General features: G+C 31.4%; 1 protein-coding gene across 1 annotated transcript in view; it reads right to left on the bottom strand.

Moving 5' to 3' along the window:
* Nucleotides 1-4,795: 4,795 nt before the first annotated feature.
* The window catches only part of LOC114327468 (lysophospholipid acyltransferase 5), a 49,145-nt gene continuing 31,055 nt past the window's right edge, over nucleotides 4,796-22,885 (bottom strand). Inside the window, exons 4-7 of the mRNA XM_028276099.2 lie at nucleotides 15,525-15,721; nucleotides 13,699-13,933; nucleotides 12,495-12,787; nucleotides 4,796-5,229 (exon numbers count right to left, since the gene is read on the bottom strand). Coding sequence (XP_028131900.1) covers nucleotides 4,957-5,229; nucleotides 12,495-12,787; nucleotides 13,699-13,933; nucleotides 15,525-15,721 — 998 coding nt within the window. The 3' untranslated portion in view covers nucleotides 4,796-4,956. The remainder of the gene's footprint in view (nucleotides 5,230-12,494; nucleotides 12,788-13,698; nucleotides 13,934-15,524; nucleotides 15,722-22,885) is intronic.

Genomic DNA, 22,885 nt, shown 5'->3' with positions numbered 1-22,885 from the left:
CTGTATTTTCCTGTCACCGTGTCGCACAAAAGATTGGCCAGCGCAAGTACATGTAATAATTATTGTTACATGTACTTGCACTGGACAATTTCCTTTGTGATACGGTGACAGGAAAATACAGCGTGTTTTATATGTTTGTTCATGGGTATTCTTTCATTTTTCCGACTGTACACACAGTTATACTATATAGATTTGTCACTAAAACTGTGGATAACTTCGGGTCTATTTACTTTTTTACGTTTCCCGTGAAATCCATGGTTTTTGCGCTTTGTTTGATCTAAATATGGTATTTAGAATTGTTTAATTAAATTTATAGTGATTAAAATGTATTGCATTAATACACAAACTTGAATTTGAAACTTGAAAAACTTCATCGCAGAGAAAATGTTGAAAAATAGTTTTTGTTATTGTAAGTAAACAATGTTTTAAATTTATTTTTAATTATAAATATTTTCTGTATATTAATTTTCGATATTGTCAAAAATAGAGGGATTCTTGAGCAATGAGCACATTTTTGTCACACTTCCTATACAACCACATAATACATTTTGATATCTGATCGGATATTGTAAAGATCTTCTTCCTTAGACTTCTACAAATATTCCAAAATCAAAAGTAGCCAAATCAATCCAGCCCTTCTCGAGATATACAATATAAAAAATAAGAGTCGGAAAAAATGGAGGGTATCAGATAAAATTGGAGACTGCCAGAAACAATTGAGGAAATCAATTAAAAATGGAGGGAATCAGAAAAAAATGGACGGTGTCAGAAAAAATTGGAATTCGATACGATAAAATAAGGAGTAAAAATTGAGTGCCGTGACTGTAGAATGTAGTAATTGATTGTATTCCTGTATGGCGACTCGACGGGCAAAATCACTAGTTTGTTTATAAAGTGATAACACTTTTATTATTGTTTTTATCTGCTGCAGTGGGTAATAGGATGAAGTATACAGGGTGTTCCCGAAAATAGTGCGTTCCTTAAAGGTATAGGTAGAAGGCACCATGTAGAGCAAAAAAGTCTTATAACATTTTTTTCTAAATGCAACCGTTTGGCTAAAAAACCAAAATACATTTTGGTATGCAAATTGAAATCTGGCAACTATGCATACAAAAATCTAAACATAGACAATCACAATTCAAGAATAGTTGCAGCATTTTAGCTATTATCTTATTTACATTCAACCCTGTCGTAAGTATTTACATTAAACCCTGTCTTCATCCTAAACAAACAAATTCTTGTTTTGTTGGATTTTCAAACATGGGGTGGAACAATTATTTTGCAGGTGTACCTGTCTGACCTACATTTGTGGTGTCAATAAACTAAATCACAAACAGTTCTTGTACAGTGATGCCAAATTAGTTAATTTTATGAAAATAAAAGTTCGCTTATATGGCGAATAATGTAACTTTTTTTTTTTTGGAAACGGTTAACTTTAAAAAAAATGTTATGGGACTTTTTTGTTCTACTTTGTGTATTATATCCATACCTTAAGGGGGGTATGGTTTGAAATCAACATATCAAGCACATTTTTGTAATTTTTTTTTTCGAAGCTACGGTAGAATTTTTTTATTTTTAAATTAAATAAACATATTAAGTACAATTCAAAGAATATTTAAGAAAAAATTCAATCCAAAATATTGAAAAATTGGCGACAAATTTTGGCAGGCAGCTCAAAAAAATGGATTTTGCGGTGGACATCAGAATTCATCACTGGATCATATGGAACAAGAAATTCAGAAAGATTTAATTAGCTTATGAGTTTCATGAGGTAAGAACGTCGAGTTTTTTATTTTTAATGATTTTTGAATTTTCGGTATCACTCAGAAGTCAGAAGTGAAAACCAACCGATTTAATATTGTTAAACAAAAAATAAGCACAAAACGAAAAATATCTCGACGTTGTTACCTCACGAAATGTCTAAAGAAAATCTATGCAAAATTTCAGGTAGATCGGTCAAGTAGTTTTTCAGTTATAATGTCCACCGCATTTGAAAAAGCAGTTTTGAGAAAAATGCGTTTAAAGTTTTGACAACTGCATCTTCATCTTCTGATTTGTCTGACAAATCGTAAAGTGATGAACATTGGAATATGTTTTTTGAATTGCGGAGTAATCTTCAAAAGAAAAGGCGAACAGTTGTTTAACGTTTCTCACTACGCTCAAGCGTGCTGGCCCGAAGCCGCGGCAACGTGAGTCGAAGGTAGGGATATTCAACACCCTGTATCTCTGGTAATTTTACTCCGATTATTTTGAAATTTTCAGAGAGTATTCTTGAAAGTATGCACTTTTATTTGAAATAATAAAAAAAAATAAATATTTCAAACCATACCCCCCCTTAAAGGAACGCACTATTTTCGGGGACACCCTGTATAACAGAATTCGATACAAAGGAAAATATTAACAAAATTAATTAATGAAAACTCTAAAGTACCACTCATCTTTAAAGATTTAGTAGAATTAAATATTCAGCAGAATAAAATGATTTCAAAAATTAAATGGAACATACAGACATAACTAAAAAAAAGGAAATGAGCCGTTATGTGAGATACAAAATACGAAAGTTTTCTATCTTTAGTCATTACGTATACTTTATGAGTACCTACTACTTCAGTACATACTTTTTTTAAATGAACTATGTATAATGTAATGAGTGATAACCCATTCTCTAGTCATCTGATGACTGTTATATATAGCCCCTGCTCAATTTATTAGACCTTAAAAGTATCTTCAAAGTGATACGGAACTACTAAATGGGTTGAAAAACATTTTTACTTAATAATTGTGCTACATAATTTAGTTAAAAATGGTGAAATTTTTTTTAAATTAGTGATTGGTGATCAATTTTCGTAAAATTTGCAGTGGTGAGTGTTATTATTGCTCTATTTTAATGTTAGTTTTGATTTGTTTAATTTGTTTTAAGATATTAATCGAAATATGTTTATTTCTAAAAGATGAATATCTTCAATTGGAATTTTTTCATATGGGTGATTGTAAAAATCTTTCTGTTGAGCAAATCTCTTCTGTTACTGCTCTATTAGAAAATATCGCATGTGGTCAAAGAGAAATAGCAAAAAATGTGATGGATCTTAATCGCCAGTTCAAAGGTTGAGTCAAAAACATGAAGAGAACAACCCGTTACATCGATTTGGACGGGTTGATATGGCAGAAAGATTTCAGTCACCTCCAGAGGGCAATGAATTTTAAAGAATTCAGTTGTAAAACACGTAAGAGTTACCCATAGCGATATAAGGAATAAATTGGAAGAAGCTGAGTGTTCAGTATCGGAGTCCACTGTACGCCGAAATTGGTACAGTATGGAATTAAAATATCATAGGCCAGTTAAGGAACCAAAACCATCACCACAGGTGTTCAAGAAACGCTGAGTTTCGGCCAATTTTCATAAAATTATATGACTAGACAGTCTTTGTGCAAATTGGCCTAAACTAAGCGTTTTTTGAGCATTTATGGTGATACTTGATTGTTTAGTTGGTTCCTTAACTGGCCTATGATGTGTGAATCCCATAGTGTACAAAATTCGTCGTACATTGAACTCCGATGCTGAATACTCTTATTCTTCCAATTTATTCCTTATATCGCTATGGGTGACTCTTCTGTGTTTAACAGCCAAATTATTTAAAATTCGTTGCGCTCTGGAGGTGACTAAAATCTTTCTGCCATACCAACCCCTCCAAATCGATGTAACACGATGTTTCTCTTTGGGTTTTTGACTCAACTTTCGAACTGATGATTAAGATACACCACATTTTTCCTATTTCTCTCTGACGACATGTCATATTTTCTAATAGAGCAGTAACAGAAGAGATTTGCTCAACAGAAAGAGCTTTACAATCACCCATATGAAAAAATTATAATCGAAGATATTCGTCTGTTAGAAATTAATATATTTATATTAATATCTTAAAATAAATAAAAACTAAACTTAAAATAGAGCAATAATGACACCACTGAAAATTTTAAGAAAATTTAACACCAATCACCAATTTAACTAAAAAACTAAAGTTAAAAAAAGTGGAGTCATTGCTCTCTTTTACCCCATTCTATTGCCATCTGTCAATTTTTCACAATTCAATCAAAAAAGTTTTACCATTTTTAAATTAATTATGTAGCAAGATTATTAAGTAATTGTTATTTAACCCATTCAGCAGTTCTGTATGACTTTGAACATCCTTTTAAGGTGTTTCAAGTAAAAAAAAACTGGTATTTCTAGGGTGAGTCTAATAAAATGAGCAGGGACTGTACTGTAACTGCCACACTAGTAGACACATGGGCACATTGGGCTAATACAGTCCTGAACCCTTCACTTGTTTCACTGTTTACTTTTATGCCGAAAAGTAAACAGATTGATCCTACATACAAATAATCCTTTGATGTAAATGAAGAACTATTAAGTTGGAGAATATTCGAGATGTTATTGAATAACCTAGAAATCGGTAGTGACGTCTAGAACGTCAGAAAAAGTATATTTATAAACATAGAGAGTTGGCATCTAAGTTGTATTTGAAGTTTACGGCTGTCATTGTTATTGTTGTCATGCGTTAAAGTTGTAAAAGTTATAAAATGCATGACATGACGGTCACATGGCACGAGACATGAAAGTCACATACGAGAAAGGGTCGGATTAGCCGATAAGCTTGGAAATTAAATAGGTACCCGTGTGTCTTGAAATAAAAGAAAACAAATCATAATTTTAAAAACTTTGCAAAACACATTTGCCAACATGCTAAACTGATAAAAGGAAGCCAAAGGAAGCACGAGAAACAGTTAAAAAATGACATCGTTGTGGAATTACTCTACTTTTAAATTTTCAAGCTATTTCGTGATACATTTTATTTTGTGGGCTTTGAGCGATTAATTGTTCCTTAAACTATAAAAAATTACTTTTCCTTTATCACAAAACTTGTACAAACACACCACCTAAGTCTATATAAAGCTACGTTACTCAGTTCTTTTGGTTCGCATCTTTTTAAGCACAATTCTAATTAGAGGTGAATATACAAAAGGCCACAATACGAATAATATTATGCCCACATAACTAACGTTTGCCATGGCATGCCAGTACTTGCTGAACTTCAAAAAGGCGAACGGTAGTAGACACCAGCCCATAAAGACGAATGTGTAGATCCTGAGGATTATCTGAAGAGGTAGCTGAAGTTGTGGCAAAGCGAAGAAGTTCTTGAGGCTGTCGTTCGAATTCACTATTGATTTTATCTAAAATATAATGGTAATATTACATATTAAAAAATTTAAAAAAAGAATAAGCTGAAAAAAAAACTGAAGTTGTTGCGGGACTGTAATATAGATCGTAAAGCAATGTGGCCATCCTCTCTGCACTAAGACCTATCGAGATTTTTGTGTGTAACCATTTCGTGTTTTATGTGACTTGTGTGTATGTGCATGCATATGTGTGCGTATGTATGTACGCGCATGTTTTTGATTGTTAAGTAAATCTTGTTACTACGTAAACACTTATTCAGTAACAAAGTATGTACTCATTCATAGATGTCGAAATATGAATTACTAAGTATATATTGCACAATTAATTTCGAAATGGCTTTTAACAATGTAGAAAATGACAAACTGCCGGAAATACTAAACACAATTTGATTGGATGCCATTAAGTGTCATGAATAAGAGTTAAACAGGAACAGGAAAGAGGCAAGTATGTACAATCTATAGTTTAGTCCGCTACAGAACACATTATAGCTAACGTTTAACCGTGAAAGAAAGTTTGATGAAATAAGACACGGGAACTCCAATATCTTGGTCACGTAATAAAATGGCTACACTACTACAAGTGAAGAGTACAGGGGAAAACAAGCAATGTCACTGTTTCATTAATTTTTATTTTTCTCGCCATGTTGTAGCCAAAACTTAGTACTATCGAGTAGGCTATCGATTCAGGACAATAAACAGAAAGATCAGTCTATATAAATTTTCTAAGAATTTGTATCCAGGCTAAGGACCAGGATTGTCCGCACGCCACTGAACAAAAATAAGGAATGTTAGCATTTTTTTGGTGCATTATTACATTAATAAGTTAAAATAGATTCATATTATATTAAGGGGCTACCCTAGTGTAAAAGTACGAAATTCGGATATTTTTTTTGGGGAATTTCTAAAAATAAAACGTACTGTACCAATTGTTTTGAAAATGTGGATGAGCATTTATTGTAAAAAAAAGTATATGTAAAACAATTTTCATAAAAAATTATTGAAAATTAAACGAATTATCCGCCATCTACTGGCACCGTGAAAATAAAAACAGGTCCACTGCTGCAGTGATTGGTACTAATAGAAATCTTGAAAAATAAAATTTCAAAGTTATTATTGAAATATAAGTTATTTTCTATATCATCAACTAGGATTTTCGAAAAATATTAAAATTTGGAAAAAATCACGAAGTGTTTAATTTTTTTTACATTAGCTAAAACATTTTCAGTTTCAAAAACCGCCAAATTGGCATTTTTTATCCGATCTTTTTATCCGATCAAAAAACTCCTAGTTGATGGTATAGAAAATAACTTATATTGCAATAATAACTTTGAAATTTCATGTTTCAGGATCTCTATTAGTCCCAATCACTGCAGCAGTGGAGCTATGTTTTTATTTTCACGGTGCCAGCAGATGGCGTATAAATCGTTTAATTTTCAATATTTTTTTATGAAGATTGTTTTACATGTATTCTTTTTATAAGAAATGCTCAGACACATTTTCAAATTGGTACAGTACGTTTTATTTTAGAAATCCCCAAAAAAGTACATACATGAATTTCGTACTTTTACACTAGGATGGCCCATTAAAATTATAGAATAAGAATTGCTAGAATTCTGCTAAGAATCTCCTAAGTAGTTTTTAAAAACCATAAGAAATTAAACCTTTATTGGTGTTTATATCAATAAAATGTGACATTCATTGTTTCCCCCTGTACTCTTAAAGTTATTTTATACAATTATTATTTTACAAGTTGTTGTGGAAACAAACAGGGAAAACATCGGAAAAGGTACATTGGAGGCAAACGAATGTCTTACATCTGCAATCGCAGACAATGTTTTAACTACTCATCTAACTAGCTCTTCCAAATAGCCGTAAACAGGACCCAAATAATCATAATAACCAGCAATCTTCCAAAGAAGACGGTATCTTAAGAAATTGTTTTGTTAGTATCTACTTATCTACGTATTTAATGGGAATGGACCATAATTTTAATTGAAAATGCGTTATATTTGACGTTTCTGTTTCCACCTCGAAAATCGTTTTAAAATATAAATTATTTTGTTTTGTTTCGTGGTAGATTCCTTTTCATGAGCATTTTTCAGTGCGTCACAAATGATAGAAAAAAAGGTAAGTCCGTGATAATACACATTTATGGCATTTATTCTAACATGACATTTTAGTTAAATCTGACAGCTGTCACATTTTATTTGTAATTTGGCATAAAAAAAATCAATTGTGTTTATTGCATTTATAAAATGATATTTTCTTTGATTTGTATAGTGTTATAAATTGTACAGATTATATTCGTAGATGTTATATAATTCGTAAATATTTTTTTGTTTATAGCGCCATCTATCCACAACTAGAATAACTAGAATAAATGTTATAAATGTTATAAATGTCTGTAATCACAGACGTGCCTTTTTTGTGTTACATACAATTTAATGCGTTAGAAAGAAATCGAAAAACTGTGACGCACTGAAAAATGCTCATGAAAAAGACTATTACAAAGAATTCTTCTAATAATGTAAATTTATAACGACTATTATCATAAGAGACATATACAGGGTCAGTCATGAGAAACATTGTTTAATAATATACAGGATGAGTTGTGAAGTTTTTATCGGCAGTCAGAATTTGATATCGTTAGGGTAATAACATCACCCTTAAACAATTTTTTCAACCACATACTTGCTGTGGCCTATAAGATCTAGGCCAAGTATGCCAATTTTTTAAAAGACATACATAACCTAGTAAATTTAGGTTATACAATATTTCCAGAACTTTTAGAATAATCTTTTTTGAGAACGACTTCCGGAATGGATATCGAAACGGCAACCATTAGTCAATTTAAAATGTAATTTTCATTACACCAATATTTGACTCAATCCCATATAAACATAATACTTAAATTATTTCATCTTATCGAAATTTTTAGGGCCTTCTTTTTTGGTCTATTATTTGGAAGGCAAGTTTGAATATATTATAGGTATCATGAAAATTGTAAATGTTACGGGTAAAGTTAGGAAAACGGGTAATTCTAGGATTACCCGAGTAAAGTGCGAAGTACTCGCTAGGTTTTGGTAAAATCAATGCAAATGTAAAGCTGCTGGAAATATTTGTAACTCCCAATACCACAGCAGCTTTTCTTGTTTTAATAAATAGATGATAATTTTTATTTCAACAGTATTTATAGCTTTATCTTCCTTACTTTTGTAAATGCGTTCTTTTCTTAAATTAAGATATCTTTCAAACGTAATACAGCGTGTCTGTGTAACTTGCAACCATATGGGAAACTTTTTTAATATCAATTTTACGAAAAAAAGTTATTCTTTATAAAGTGCTCTGCATAGTCCAAAACCTAAGACACAATCATCAGATATCAAATTTTATCAACGGTATACGAGGTATGTGAAAAAATATGAATTTCGCTCAAGAGTAAAGTGCCTTTATATTTCACAATATTGAAAAATGTCATTAAGGAAAGTTGTTTGTTAAAAATTATGTTATAATCTGCATTTGCACTCTTCTAATTGAAAAAAAAATTTGAAAACTTTTCTTATATCACGGACATCCAACATCATTTTTATTTATGATAGCTCCGTTATTATTAATTTTACGAAAAAAAGTTATTCTTTATAAAAAGTTTTGCATAGTATAATAACCAAGATAAAATTATAAGATATTAAACTTTGTCAATTTTATACGAGGTATGTCAAAAAATATGAATTTCGCTGAAGAGTAAAGTACCTTTATTTTTCACAATATTGAAATTTGTTATTATAAAAACTTGTTCAGAATTAAAAAGTATCTTTCAGTATGAAATGGCATCCTTCTATTTGAAATATTGTGAACTATAAAGGTATTTTACTTTTGAGCGAAATTCATATTTTTGACATACCTCGTATAGAATTAAAAAAACTTGACATCTTTTGATTGCATCTTAGTTTTTTGACTATTTAGACATTTTTATAAAGAATAACTTTTTTTCGCAAAATTAATAATAACGGAGTTATCTTAAATAAAAATGATGTTGGGTATCCGTAATTAGGAAAATTTTCAAGTTTTTTTTTTAATTAGAAGAGTGTAAATTCATATCATAACATAATTTTTAATTACAAACAACTTTTCTTAATAACAATTCTCGATATTCTGAAATATAAAGGCACTTTACTCTTGAGCGAATTCATATTTTTGAACATACCTCGTATATTATTGATAAAATTTGATACCTGGTGATTGCATCTTAGGTCTTAGACTATGCAGAGCATTTTATAAAGAATAACTTTTTTTCGTAAAATTGATATTAAAAAAGTTTCCCATATGGTTCCAAGTTACGCAGACACCCTGTATAAATACTGTACAAAAATTTATTATTTTTGAAAATAATTAAGGATGTTTTTAAAACTTTTCGGAAATATCAGTAACAAGAGTTATAATACGGATATTATTAAATATAGGAAATAAAATTAAATAAATAATTTCGTGACCTTTGATACTCTACAAAGTGTTAGATAAGATAAAATTTACGACCTATTTATTTTTAAATACTTAAACATATATCAGTCAGTAGGTACCTAAAAACTATTATCAAACAATTATTCTAATATAAGGGGTTATGTATTGAATGCTCGTTTCTTTCCAAAAAAAGTAAAATTATGAATGACATCCTCTCCTTCAGTTTTTATTTGATGTTGAAGGTTTCTGTCCATTGTTTTATTGGAAGTGTTCACTTTGCTCATCCGTTATTATTTCTTGAACTTTTTATTTTGTTTTCTAATATACGCTTGATCAACTAAAAGACATCTTTGAGCAGGCCTTGCAAATAATTATAATCACTCAACTGACTTTCTGCAATGTATGTTTGTAAACGTCACATTGAGCAGCTCCTATCTTTTGTAATTGATTGCTATTTAAGTATTGCGACTTAAAAATAGCGTTTGTTGTCAACAATCTATCTAAATACATTCAGCGTGCGGTAAAAAAAAACATTTTTTTAGCCACGAAGGTCTCCTGATCATAGAATTTACATAACCTAGTGTGCAAATCATCATAAACCTGTATATTCAAACTTTGAATAAGCTCCGTCAAGCAATATGACGAAAATGTCCAGGGAAGCTCTCACACAGTGGCATTCTTATGCACGACAATGCTTGACCTCATAAATATTGTGGTGGAAGTCGTGAAGAAAATCTACATTGAAAGAAATAGGGGATATTTTATTAGGACATCCACTCTATAGTCCCGATTTATCGAAGTGGAATTTTCACATCTTTGGGCCACAAAAAAACAACAAAAAACGCCACAAGGCGTTATTAAACGATAATGGTTTTCAGTCGGACCAAGAAGTACCAAATGCCGCAAAAGAATGTTTTCAGCACCAACCACAAGAATTCTTTAAGGTACTAGTACACTTTAGAAGGCCAAAAATAAGCATTTTTTCAAGATTTTTTTTCTCAGAACCTTTATTAAAAATGAACAAAAAACTGTTTACATATTAATACCTAGCTCTTAGAGAATACAAAAAATTAATCTTTTTTCATTTATGCAAGTACACTAATATTGTAGAGGGCGCCAAAGTCGAGGCCTCGAAAAAAGTAGTTCCGATGGCGGACAGTTAATCTCAGGATTGGGATCTCTGAAACAAAAAAATCGTACGGCATTTGAAAAAGGAAGGTTTCTTACGTGACAATTTACCACCGTTAGTGAAAAATTCCGCAAAAAAAAGATTTTACGGAAATTTGAAAAATTTTTGTGAAAAAATCGCCCGTTTTTCTTCAGTTTTTCATGTTTAAAAAATATTTATTTTTTATTTTTTGGTCAAATTGTGGTAATTTGTCACGTAAGAAACCTTCCTTTTTCAAATGCAGTACGATTTTTTTGTTTCAGATATCCCAATCCTGAGATTAACTTAACTGTCCGCCATCATTTTTCGAGGCCTCGACTTTGGCGCCCTCTACAATATTAGTGTACGTGCATAAATGAACAAGGATATATTTTTTGTACTCTTTAAAAGTTAGATATTAATATGTAAAAAGTTTTATGTTCATTTTTAAGGGGAAAGGAACAAAATGCAAAATTTTGACGCCTGCCAAAATTTTCAATGTATTTTAAATATAATCATTTTTTTCGAATCCTGAGAAAACTAATAAGTATTTTTGAAAATTTTAAACGAAGAATGAAATATTCGTTTATTACCGAGGGCCTACAGTCCCTTAGAATGAATAAAAAGTTTCTTTTGAATGAGATATTTGAAACTAAAAATCACACTAAATTTTCTCTTAGTTTTTCACCCCTGTAACTTATTAAAAGAAACATTATAGAAGTTTTCAGGGACTTTCGGCCCTCTGTAATAACGTAATCTTTCATTCTGCGTTTAAATTTTTCAAAAATACTTATTAGTTTTCTCAGGATTCGAAAAAAATGAATCCCATTTAAATAGCATTGAAGCCGAAAGTTCGTACTCATCCCCTTAATAAAGGTTCTGCGAAAAAAATTCTTAAAAAAAATGATTATTTTTGGTCTTCTAAAGTGTACTAGTGCCTTAAGCAAGGTATACATCGGTACGTCAAACCATGGGATATGTGGCTTAACTGTAGTGGTAATTATTTGTAGATATATTTGCCAATAATTTTTTGCTTGGCCAAAGATGAGCTTTGAAACTCGAGCGTTTTGGGGTAAATTAATTATTTTCCCACAGACGCTGACGTGAGGGTAATCGTATGCCAGTGGTTCTCAGATATGATAAAAAATATCAATGTGTATTGTATAGTCAATTTTAACATGGAAAGTTTACAGAAGATAAACAATGTAATAAGTAATTAAATAAGGTCATGTTAAGAATATTAAGAATAATAAGAAAAAAATATTTAAGTAAGCACTAAATATTTTTTTGAACTGGTATTATTATTATGTGGTTGTGAGAGAGTGTCCCAGTTTCATGTACACGATTAACGAGCTACCCGAAATTGACAGATTTACGCGACTATTGTTACCAACATGTATTAAAGAAGGATAGATAATCTTATTTCATCAACTCCTATATTTACTATATTATGTTAAATAGAAAATGTTTATATATGTTTATCGAAAATAGCTGCAGAACAAAAAGTTTATCTTAAATTTTTTTAAGTTTTAGTTAAAGTATACTTAAACTACGACTTAACTTTTACATGAATTTGACATTATTTTAGGTACTCAAAAACTTTTAGAACTAAAAATTATTTTCCTCCTATCCAAATAGTGACGAATATACTTACATCTCTTTCCATATATATCACCATAAATTCGAAGAGGAAACAGATATAATATCCATCATGGAAACCATGCCAGACGGCCAAGAACAAAAGTGAAGCCAACTGACTTAACTGTCTGTTTCCCAAGAACTTTAGTCTTTTATAAATATAGTGTGCGATCCAGTTATTGGTGTTTACATTGAAAGATTTGATGTAGTGGTTAAATTCCGTTGTGTTTTCAAAAATATAGAGTTTAATATTTTCTACTCCATCCCATTTGACATGTCCTTTTTCATCTTTTCCGTTCTGTGCAATGCCTAAAAAAATATATCACTGATATCTTGTGTACATTATAGATGAGATATATGTATCTTATTTTTAAAGTCAGTTGAAATCATACACATAATAAGAATAGACAAGGCATACTGAGCAAAATATTGTAACCCGCGGGCAGTCGATCGGTGGTCTACCTATCTCTTTTTACCGAGCGATCCCGCGCATATGACAGACAAAGATGGCTAGACCACTCAAAGTGAATATTGGCCAATGAAGTCCTTGATATTGGCGTTACACATCTATTCACAGAGCGGCCCTACATTACCTAGTCTAATGGTTGGAACACCCAAACAAAGTAATTGACGGCAAATATTAAAAGAATATTCGTATTACGAGACATGGGTGCATCATTTATTTTTATATTCAAATAGTATATAGATTAATAAGGAACAGAATAATGACAATTTTAATGTATGTAAATGTCGATGACATACTTACTGTATAAAAAAGTTGTCAACATGTATTTAGCAACAAAAATAATTGTGTCAATGAATAATAATAATAGTATGATTAAAATAGAAAATACTAAAAATATTAATAGCTGTACAATGAGTCAACGCTAGTCAAGCAGTGTTTATTATCTTTTCATGACATGTAATGTACACCCATTGACCCTTGTCGCCGATATCGATTGTCAAAGTAGCATGTAAAATATTGGTGGTATTGAATAACATATTAATGTCCAATATTTATTTGATGAGCTTTACCTGTTATTCCCTGTTTATTCCATCTCTCTCCTACGAAGTACGGGGAATGTTCAAATATGTTTGAAACATTGTTGGTGTTATTTATAATTTAACTATGTTTCAACTGACATTATCAATAGTATACATATGAACGATCTTACTACTAATTATTTATCTAAATGTAATGCCAAAAATAAAAAACTTACCAAACAGAATACATGCTCCTTCTGTCAAAAGCCAGCAAGATATGTACTTGTAGAGGGTATATCTACCCCAGAGACCCAGTAAAAGCATTCTCTTGAAGAAGCAAGTTTGTGCAAATTCGTCAGATAACATATAATCATCCGACACAAAAGATCCAATCGTTTGGAATATAGTTAAATATGCAACTCCAGTAGCACCTCGTTTTATCGCAGCTACTACGCTGTCTGGAGGGCCGTCCTGCGAAAATAATATATAAAGTCAATCTGTGAAAATATTAATTTTCAGCGTAATAAAAGTTTAGAAATGGGAATAAGATATTACACTACTGGCCAAAAAATCGGGACACCTTAAAAATGGGTAATTTTTGATGTCTTGTATTTCCTAAACCTGTTGTCCGATTTAAGTGATTTTTTCAATATTTTATAGCCTTATTCTTTGACAATATTATTGTAATAATATGGTTGCCAGACAGGTAAATTGTCATTGTATACCTACCGGGTCTACCATGGACCTATAAATAAAGACCAATCAAACTGTGTTTTTTTCTCAAAGTTCGCCACGCCCCACAGTGTGTCGATTAGAACAAGCTAGGTGGACAAAATTATTTTTCATCATATTTACATTTGTATCGAGCAATAATATAATTTGATAATAAAATAAATCATTTTTGTTAGTTAAAAACAAAAGTTTTTCTATATTTAATACATTATAAATACAAATACATAAATATAGAATATATAAATAAATATTCGTCTGATTTTGAAGTAGATTTTACAGAGGTTGAGACTCTACTGTAGGAGCCATAATCAACTTAAAAACCTCTGGGTACAATTGACCAGTTTTTTTGTTTAGAATTTCTCTGAGGCTATTTATCAGTGGATCTGATGTTATGATCAACATTGAAAGTAAATCTGTAGTCGTGGCAATACGTGAACAGTATCTGGTGTATTGCTCCCGGAACTTGCGGCAATCTTTGTTCCTTGCTTCTTGAGCTTCTTTTAAAAGCGGTCCAAGTGGAACTAATGCTGATTTGATTACTTCCATACTATGTATAAGTATTTTATGTACAGTGGCTTTCAGTACCATGAAATGGCTCTTATGGCTAAGAAAAAGTTCTCTGCATTCAAGACAGAAATTTTCAAATCTCAAAAAAAATGTTGTGCTCGAGTGTTTTGGTGATAATAAATCTTATTATCAGTGGAAAAGGTGCAGATATTACATATAGCAAATTTAGCCCTGGTACAAAAGGGTCCAAGTCATTGCCATCATTTGAAAGTTTCAAAACGAAGGAAATTCATTCGTTCATCATACAAAGTTTTTTTAATATTGTTTGTTTATCAGATACATTTATTGAATTGAAAAAATTAGCACAAATATTATCATCCATCTTCAACGATTAATCTGTATAAATTAAGGAAAACTTAAATTTCGTGTGAAAAAATGATGAACGGAACTCAACTGATTTATTCTATTACAATAAAAATACGTACCTTTGGACGCTATTACTAAAAAAAGAATGATGTACAAGCGTGTGCAGGTTATAATAAGTATTATTACTAATGGGAAAGGTGCAGCTATGATATATTGAAAATTTAGCCCGGGTACAAAAGCGTACAAGCAATTGCCACCCTTCCAAAATTTCAAAACGAAGAAAATTTCCTTCGTTCATCATAAAAACTTTTTTTAATATTGTTTTAAAAGTTCTTCAAATAATTGTTTATCCCAGGTCATTTTTTATAATAAGGTGAGACATAAAATAATGAAGAACATAAATCATATAATAAATAAAATAATAAATTAACAAATATTGATATTATAACACACTCACCCTGGTGTTATAATGCCCATCTATAAATTCTAAATATCTCTTCATAGAAAACTGAGGTCCGATTAAAAATCCTGACGGAAAGAACGAATGACCAAATATTTCTAATATACTGGGTTTCTGGACTAGAGCAAGTTTCTTGCTATCAGATGATAATGTTTCCACTGGCTGGTGACCATCGTATAAATCAAATGCAACCCCTAAAAAATATAGTTATAGTAGATAAAATATTTGAATCAACGAATTAAATAAAAAAAAGTCATATTTTAAAAGTCAAAAGAGGAGGAAACTAAAATTTGGATTATGCCATGGATAACAGAGGATTTGGATAACGCAATATTTTAATTTGTTTAAATAAAAAAAAATGTTTAAATAATTATACAGCTTTCAAATGATAATATTTATGTTTTTAACTTTAAAAGGTACACTTATAGTAAGTTTATCTAAAAAAAAAGCCTACAACTGGAAAAAATATGTAATTTTCTGTTCTTATAAATAAATTAATCTATTATAACAAAACAAAAGCAAGTTTGACATTTAATAATGAGTTAGTTCGATGGCTCTACTCGAGTTACTTGGGAACAAAAAATGAATGAAGGAAATTGCTCCATGGGAAGCCGAGAAAATGCATTTTTTTAACGTATACCGATTTTGAACTTTGAGGGTTACATTTTCTCCAACCTAATTTTTGATTGGAATTTTGCTATTTTTGGCAATTTTCACACGTATTGTCGATGGTTTTTATTATAATAATATATGTTATGAGGATTTTAAAGATATGAAAATTGGTGTGGAGAAAGAGGACAAAAATAAAAAGGTGATGGTTTGAAAATTATGATCCTATTGTTTATATCTTTGCCGTAAATTTCGGTCAACTTTGACCGGTTGTATCTCAGGAACCACTCGTCATAATTAAACGTTTTTTCTTTTAAAAGAAGCGTCCTGCCGCTGTCTTTCGAATACCGTTTTCACAATTTAATTTAGTTTAATATTTCCCGAGATATTCTATTTGTTTATAAGCCAAAAAATTGTTTATAATTTTAAAATATTCCCGAGGCCGCTTAAATAGGCCAATTTCAATTCTGTAAAGTACATTAGATAGGTATAGTGTCTTTTTATGAAAAAATCATAGTTATTCTTATGCATCATAATTATTGTCGTTATTATAGCGACCGTAAATTTTTAATTAACATTTCAATTGTTGCTAAACTTTTCATTCCATCTCCATCGGCTTCTGGAATTATAATATATACGGAAAGGGCTTTTCGTTACCAAGTTATTTAATTATTGATTAACAACTACTTATCTAAAAGTTTAGTTGAATATTAAAGATTTTGTTGGAAAAACCCGCTTTTTCCGGGGAAATTTTTCGTCGAAGTAAATCGGAAAAAACACGTCTCTATGCAGAATTTAATTGCGGTGAATTTTTATTTGGGTGTTTTTGGTCTAAAGTTAAAATCTTTGGAGTTATAGGGCAAAAATTGATAAAAACACGATTTTCGGGCGCCATTTTGTTTATAAAAAAAGTAGCACACTATCTGCGGACTTTGCATATCTATATTATTAATATATACAATCATAAGATTCGATTCCAGCAATAAAATTGCTGGTAAATAACTTTTCCCAAAAATGGCCTATTCTCCGATAATCAGCCCAGACTAGAAGCAGTTTGTCTGCTATTTCTTGATCACCACTTTCAAGAAAGTTTTGGTATACTTCTTCACTTTTATGGGATCAACCAGGAATGTATTCCGTTCGATAGCCTCTTGGTATATACTTTAGAAGAACAGAACACAACAGAGAAGTATTGAGATACACCTGATGGAGAAGAACCAGATTTATCGACTAGACTCAAAGGTAGCTTGAAGATTTCGGCAACTTTACAAGAGGTCAAAATTACATACAACTTCATAATTAAATCAGTTAAGGGGACAGGCGCAACATTTCGGCTCCAATGCTATTTATGTACATTAATTTTTTTCGAACCTTTAAAAAACTAATAAGTATTTTTGAAAAATTTAATCGCAAAATGAAAGATTACGTCATTACCGAGAGCCGAAAGTCCCTCAAAACTTCTATGTTTATTCTAATAAGCTACAGGGGTGAAAAAAATAGAGAGAAAATTTAGTATGATTTTTAATTTCAAATATCCCGTTCAAAAGAAACGTTTTATGTACTCCAAGGGATTTTCGGCCCTCGATAATAATGTACTCCTTCATTCTGCATTTAAATTTTTCAAAAATATTTAGTAGTTTTTTCTGGATTCGAAAAAAATGAACACCATGTCCTCGGTAGTGATGTTGATTATAGTTACTTTCGAGTATTCGTTACAAATCGTTACTTTTGTATAAAGTAATCATTTAAAGTATTCGGTTCTTTGATTACTTTTGTTACTTTTGTATTTGAGTACCGGTAATCATATCGAGAATCGCATTTCTCAGTATTTCGTATAAGTATAAGATCCGATATAACGACCTTCACCGATCTATTTAATGGACAGAAATTAAATGATAATGTAGTTGTTCTGTCATTGCTGCTCCACAATATCAGTAATCTCGAGTAATCTATTTGCATCAATTAAGTGCCATTAACAAACCCTCGAAACTCTAGATGACGTACCTTAGCAGTAACCCTGAGCACCCAGGTGCTTCGGAGGTCGGTTCTGATTGCAAATTCGTGTTCACTGACCCCAAATACCCCGAAATAAAAAATATGGCCCTTAATATACTGATTTTTACATGTTTATGCATTTTTCGATGCGTTTTATACACTTTAGAATGTTGTCAAGTCCTTTGTACTTAAAGGACGTAAGCATTTGTAATGAAATAATACTCGATGTAAAATACTTTATTTTAAAGAATTATGCACATGGTTTCCATTTTCTATCGCAGTATTAAGTATGTGACAGCTGTCGTTCAGATGACAGTAGTACCAACCTACATTCATGGTTAAGGGAGTTTTACACGAACATAACACCTCCTCCCTTGACCATGAATTACAAAAGTTAACTAGAAGTAAAAGTACTTACAAATTCAGTCTGGTAACAGGTTTCCTTACTCTAGTGGAACGCCTTAAAATGGGTTCCTCAGTTTCAGTTTGAGCCCCAGGTACACTATTCGAACTTTCCATATTGTTTGAAATTTCGGATTCATCAGTAATCACTTCGGTAGGTGGTGGTGAGACACTGTGCTCTGGAATTGATGCCTCCCTCGGAATCAAATTGTGAGTAATGGTATCCGGAATGTAACATGTTGGATTATTTTGAGATGGAGTATATTCCCCAATTTGCCGTATTTGGTCTACATGACGTTTCCATGTTCTACCATCATCTAACTGAATTAAATAATGCAATAACCCTAATCTGAGTACAATAATGCCAAATTGCCATTTAGAATGAAAATAATCCCTCACGGAAACCCTAGTTCCTATATCAAAGTTTCTTAGACTCATATCAGTATAGGTAACTCTATCACTACATGAAGGTTTAAGTAAATCTAATCTATTCCTTATTTGTCTTCCTAACATAAGTTCTGAGGGACTTTTACCTGTAACTGTATGTGGGCTTCTGCGGTATTGCATAAGTAGCTTACATAATTCAAACTCCCTGTCATTTCCCTCACTTCGCATAGCCCTTAAACATTTTTTTAGTATTTGGACATATCTCTCTCCCTGTCCATTAGTTGCAGGATGGTAGGGTGCAGTAAATTTTTGTGTAATTCCATTATCTTTCATAAAAGTTCTAAACTCATGAGAGTCAAATTGTCTACCATTGTCTGTAACAAAAACTTTAGGAATACCAAAAGTTGTAAAAATTTTTCGGCAAATTTCAATAGTAGTTTTTGTAGTAGTATTTTTTGTAAAATGAATTTCAGGCCATTTACTGAAGGAATCTACCAATATAAAATAATAACCTCCATTGAAAGGTCCAGCGTAATCAGCATGCACTCGTTCAAAACAAAATTTTGGTGGCTCCCATATATGAGAATTATCTTTAATTGGGTTGTTCTTGTGCTTATTGCACTCTAAACAATTTTTACAAAGTGACTCAATATCCTGGTCTATGTGAGGCCACCAGCAATAACTACGAGCTAAAGATTTCATTCTAACTATTCCAAAATGTGCAGTATGTAATTCTGTCAAAATTTTATTTCTCAATTTAGTAGGTATAACTACTCTTTGTCCTCTCATAATAACATCAGATTGTAATGAAAATTCAGCTTGATTTATATTGAAGCTAAATCGTTTATCAACAGGTTTTCCTGTTTTTAACCCAACAAGTAATTTTTTTAAGGTATGATCATTTTTTGTATGAAAAGCTAGATCTCTAATATTTGTAGGCAAAGTTTCAATTTGATTTATTTCAAAAATATCTGGCTCATCGTGTGTGAAATTTTGTTCTGATTTTATAGGTAGACGTGAAAGTGCGTCAGCATTGAGATGAGAATCTGTATTTTTGTAACGAATGTCATAATTCAAACCTTGTAAGAAAATTGCATAATGTTGCATTCTTGTTGCACTTAAAACTGGTAGGCTTTTATCAGGTGCAAAAATTTGAACTAACGGTTTATGATCAGTGAGCAAAGTAAATTTCCTAGCACATAAATAATTGTAAAATTTTTTTACTCCAAAAATTATGCTGTAAGCTTCTTTGTCTATTTGTGAGTACCTTTGCTGTGTAGTAGTAAGAGTTTGAGAAGCAAACTGTAAGGGTCTCTCTGTACCATCTGAAAAGATATGTGAAAGTACTGCACCTACCCCATAGGGTGATGCATCAGTTGCTAGTACTAATGGTAAATTTGGGTCATAGTGACATAAAACATTTCTAGAACAAATGAGTTTTTTTGCTTTGTCAAACGCAGTTTGACAAGTATTCGACCATTTAAAATTGACATTCTTTTTAAGTAAATTATTTAATGGTTGTAAAATTGTAGAAGTATCTTTTAAAAAACGTCTGTAATAATTAATTAGGCCACAGAAACTCCGAACTTGAGTTCTGTTTGTAGGTATTGGAGCATTTGCAATTGCAGTTACCTTATCTGCACTAGTAGACACACCCGTTTTACTCATCTTATATCCACAGTAGTCAATCTCGTCTTTGAAAAATTCGCTTTTATCCAAATTTATATGTAAATTATGTTCAGATAATTTCTTTAAAACTTGTTCAAGTCTTTGTAAATGTAAGGTATTATTTGGAGCTGTAATTCTTATATCATCCTGAAATATTGAAATACCATCTATTCCTTGTAGCATTTGCTCCATTAAACGTTGCCATTTGGCAGGAGCACTAGCAATTCCAAACATTAATCGATTTGGTTGAAATAAACCTTTATGGGTGTTTAATGTAAGTAAATGTTTCATTTCATCTTTTATTGGCAAGTGTAAGTAAGCTTTCGTAATATCTATTTTTGTATATTTGTCCCCACCTGCTAATTGGGAAAGTAGGTATTCTTGTATACTTTCGCCTTCTGCTTGTCTTTTTGATTGAAACCTAAATATTTCAGCAATTTCAAGTGGTGCAGGGTTGTAAAAATTATCCATTAACTTAACTGTATCCTCATATGACTTGTCTTCAGGGACCTCTGGAGCTAGTTTATCGCACAGTGTATCGTATGCTTCCGACCCCATGTAATGTAGTAAATAGGGCAATTTCATTTCCTCTGGAATTTTAAAAACTTTGTATGCTCCTTCCAGCCGTTTTACCCACCTGGACCATTTTGTAGCTGTCTGGTTAAAAGGTTCAACGGAAAACTGGAATGTAGAAACTTGTGTAGACATTACTGGAGCTGTAGCAGGTGCAACTATCGCAGTTGTAGTCGAGGAACTCGTGTTTGTACCGGCTGTAGTTGATGTAGTGTCTGTAATATTTGTATCCATTATCCTCGTCGCCAAATGTCAAGTCCTTTGTACTTAAAGGACGTAAGCATTTGTAATGAAATAATACTCGATGTAAAATACTTTATTTTAAAGAATTATGCACATGGTTTCCATTTTCTATCGCAGTATTAAGTATGTGACAGCTGTCGTTCAGATGACAGTAGTACCAACCTACATTCATGGTTAAGGGAGTTTTACACGAACATAACAAATGTAATAATGCATTTCCACCTATTTTTGTATTGTAGACTTTTTTTTCAACCGTCATCTTAATCCTAAATACAATGCAAAACGTTGCAAGTCTCTACGTACCTACTATATTTAAAAATAGATTTATTCCTGTGTTAGTGTTAAATGCCCTGGTCTAATAAAAACAATGCCATAATTATATGTAGAATTCAAGTTGATGATCATAGTCCAGAAATATTATCATTTCTGCATATTTTCCGGTCAATCTAAGCTATTTTTTTAAGCCTGATAAGAATAGTGTGTATTTATTATTAAAATCTAATGTGTTGCATTTTTATTTTCAAAAGAACTAACATCTGTAAAATTTTGTGAATTATCTACCTCGACAAATCGTATAGACATCTGTTTCTGGGTGCATGCTTTGTTAAATGATATACCTCCCTCTGTTTCAGCTACTTCTCAGCGTCCTGTAATCCTGTAAAGTAAAACTCTTCATAGCCTTCGCCTTTCATAGATAAAATTTTAGTTAACTGTACTGATACCGAACACTCGTGGAATACTGGTCCGACTCCGTTATCAACCGATATCAACCGAGTAGATACAATACTCAAAACGAGTAGATACGATTGGTACGAAGTAACGAAGTAATCAGAGTAATCAAAGTAATCAAAGTAACGATTTACCTCTCTGTATAGTAATCGTTACTTTCGGTATTCCTAAGTAACGAGTACTTTGTAACGAATAGTTACTTTTTTAACTTCACTAGTGATCGGTGATATTTTCCAAATCGAACATTCGCTATCTTTATCATACAACGCACTCCGTCGAACAGAATGTGGTGACAAGACAGTGACAAACAAGGCTACTAAATATTTGACACGGGTTCAGGAATATTTTGAGTTATTTATTAAAGAATATTGGTAGTGTATTTGATAAATAATTGATTTAAGACGTGAAATTAGTGAAAATTTATTTATTGTTTCACAAATTACTTCACTTTTTCTCGCTCGATTAGTGTTTATTGTATAGTACCTATATAAATTATTGTAATCACTGAATACATAGTGAAACAATAATCATATTAATTAAGTGAATTAATAATTTAAGCGATTACACAAGTAACGGTTTTCCAAGAATATTCAAAAGCCTATGTCAATGATGACAATGTCATTGTCAACAACTGATGTTTACATCTCCATATCAGTGAGAATTTGACGTGCAAAGAAAGAAAAAGCAGGGATAGCCGTAAAATATTTGCGCCTAATCTCTTAATAAAATCGAAGGAGGCAAGAATCCGGATG

This window comes from Diabrotica virgifera, chromosome 1, assembly GCF_917563875.1.
Source record: "Diabrotica virgifera virgifera chromosome 1, PGI_DIABVI_V3a".
In the NCBI taxonomy this organism is placed as follows: domain Eukaryota; kingdom Metazoa; phylum Arthropoda; class Insecta; order Coleoptera; family Chrysomelidae; genus Diabrotica; species Diabrotica virgifera.
This window is presented reverse-complemented; position numbering and strand designations above follow the sequence as displayed.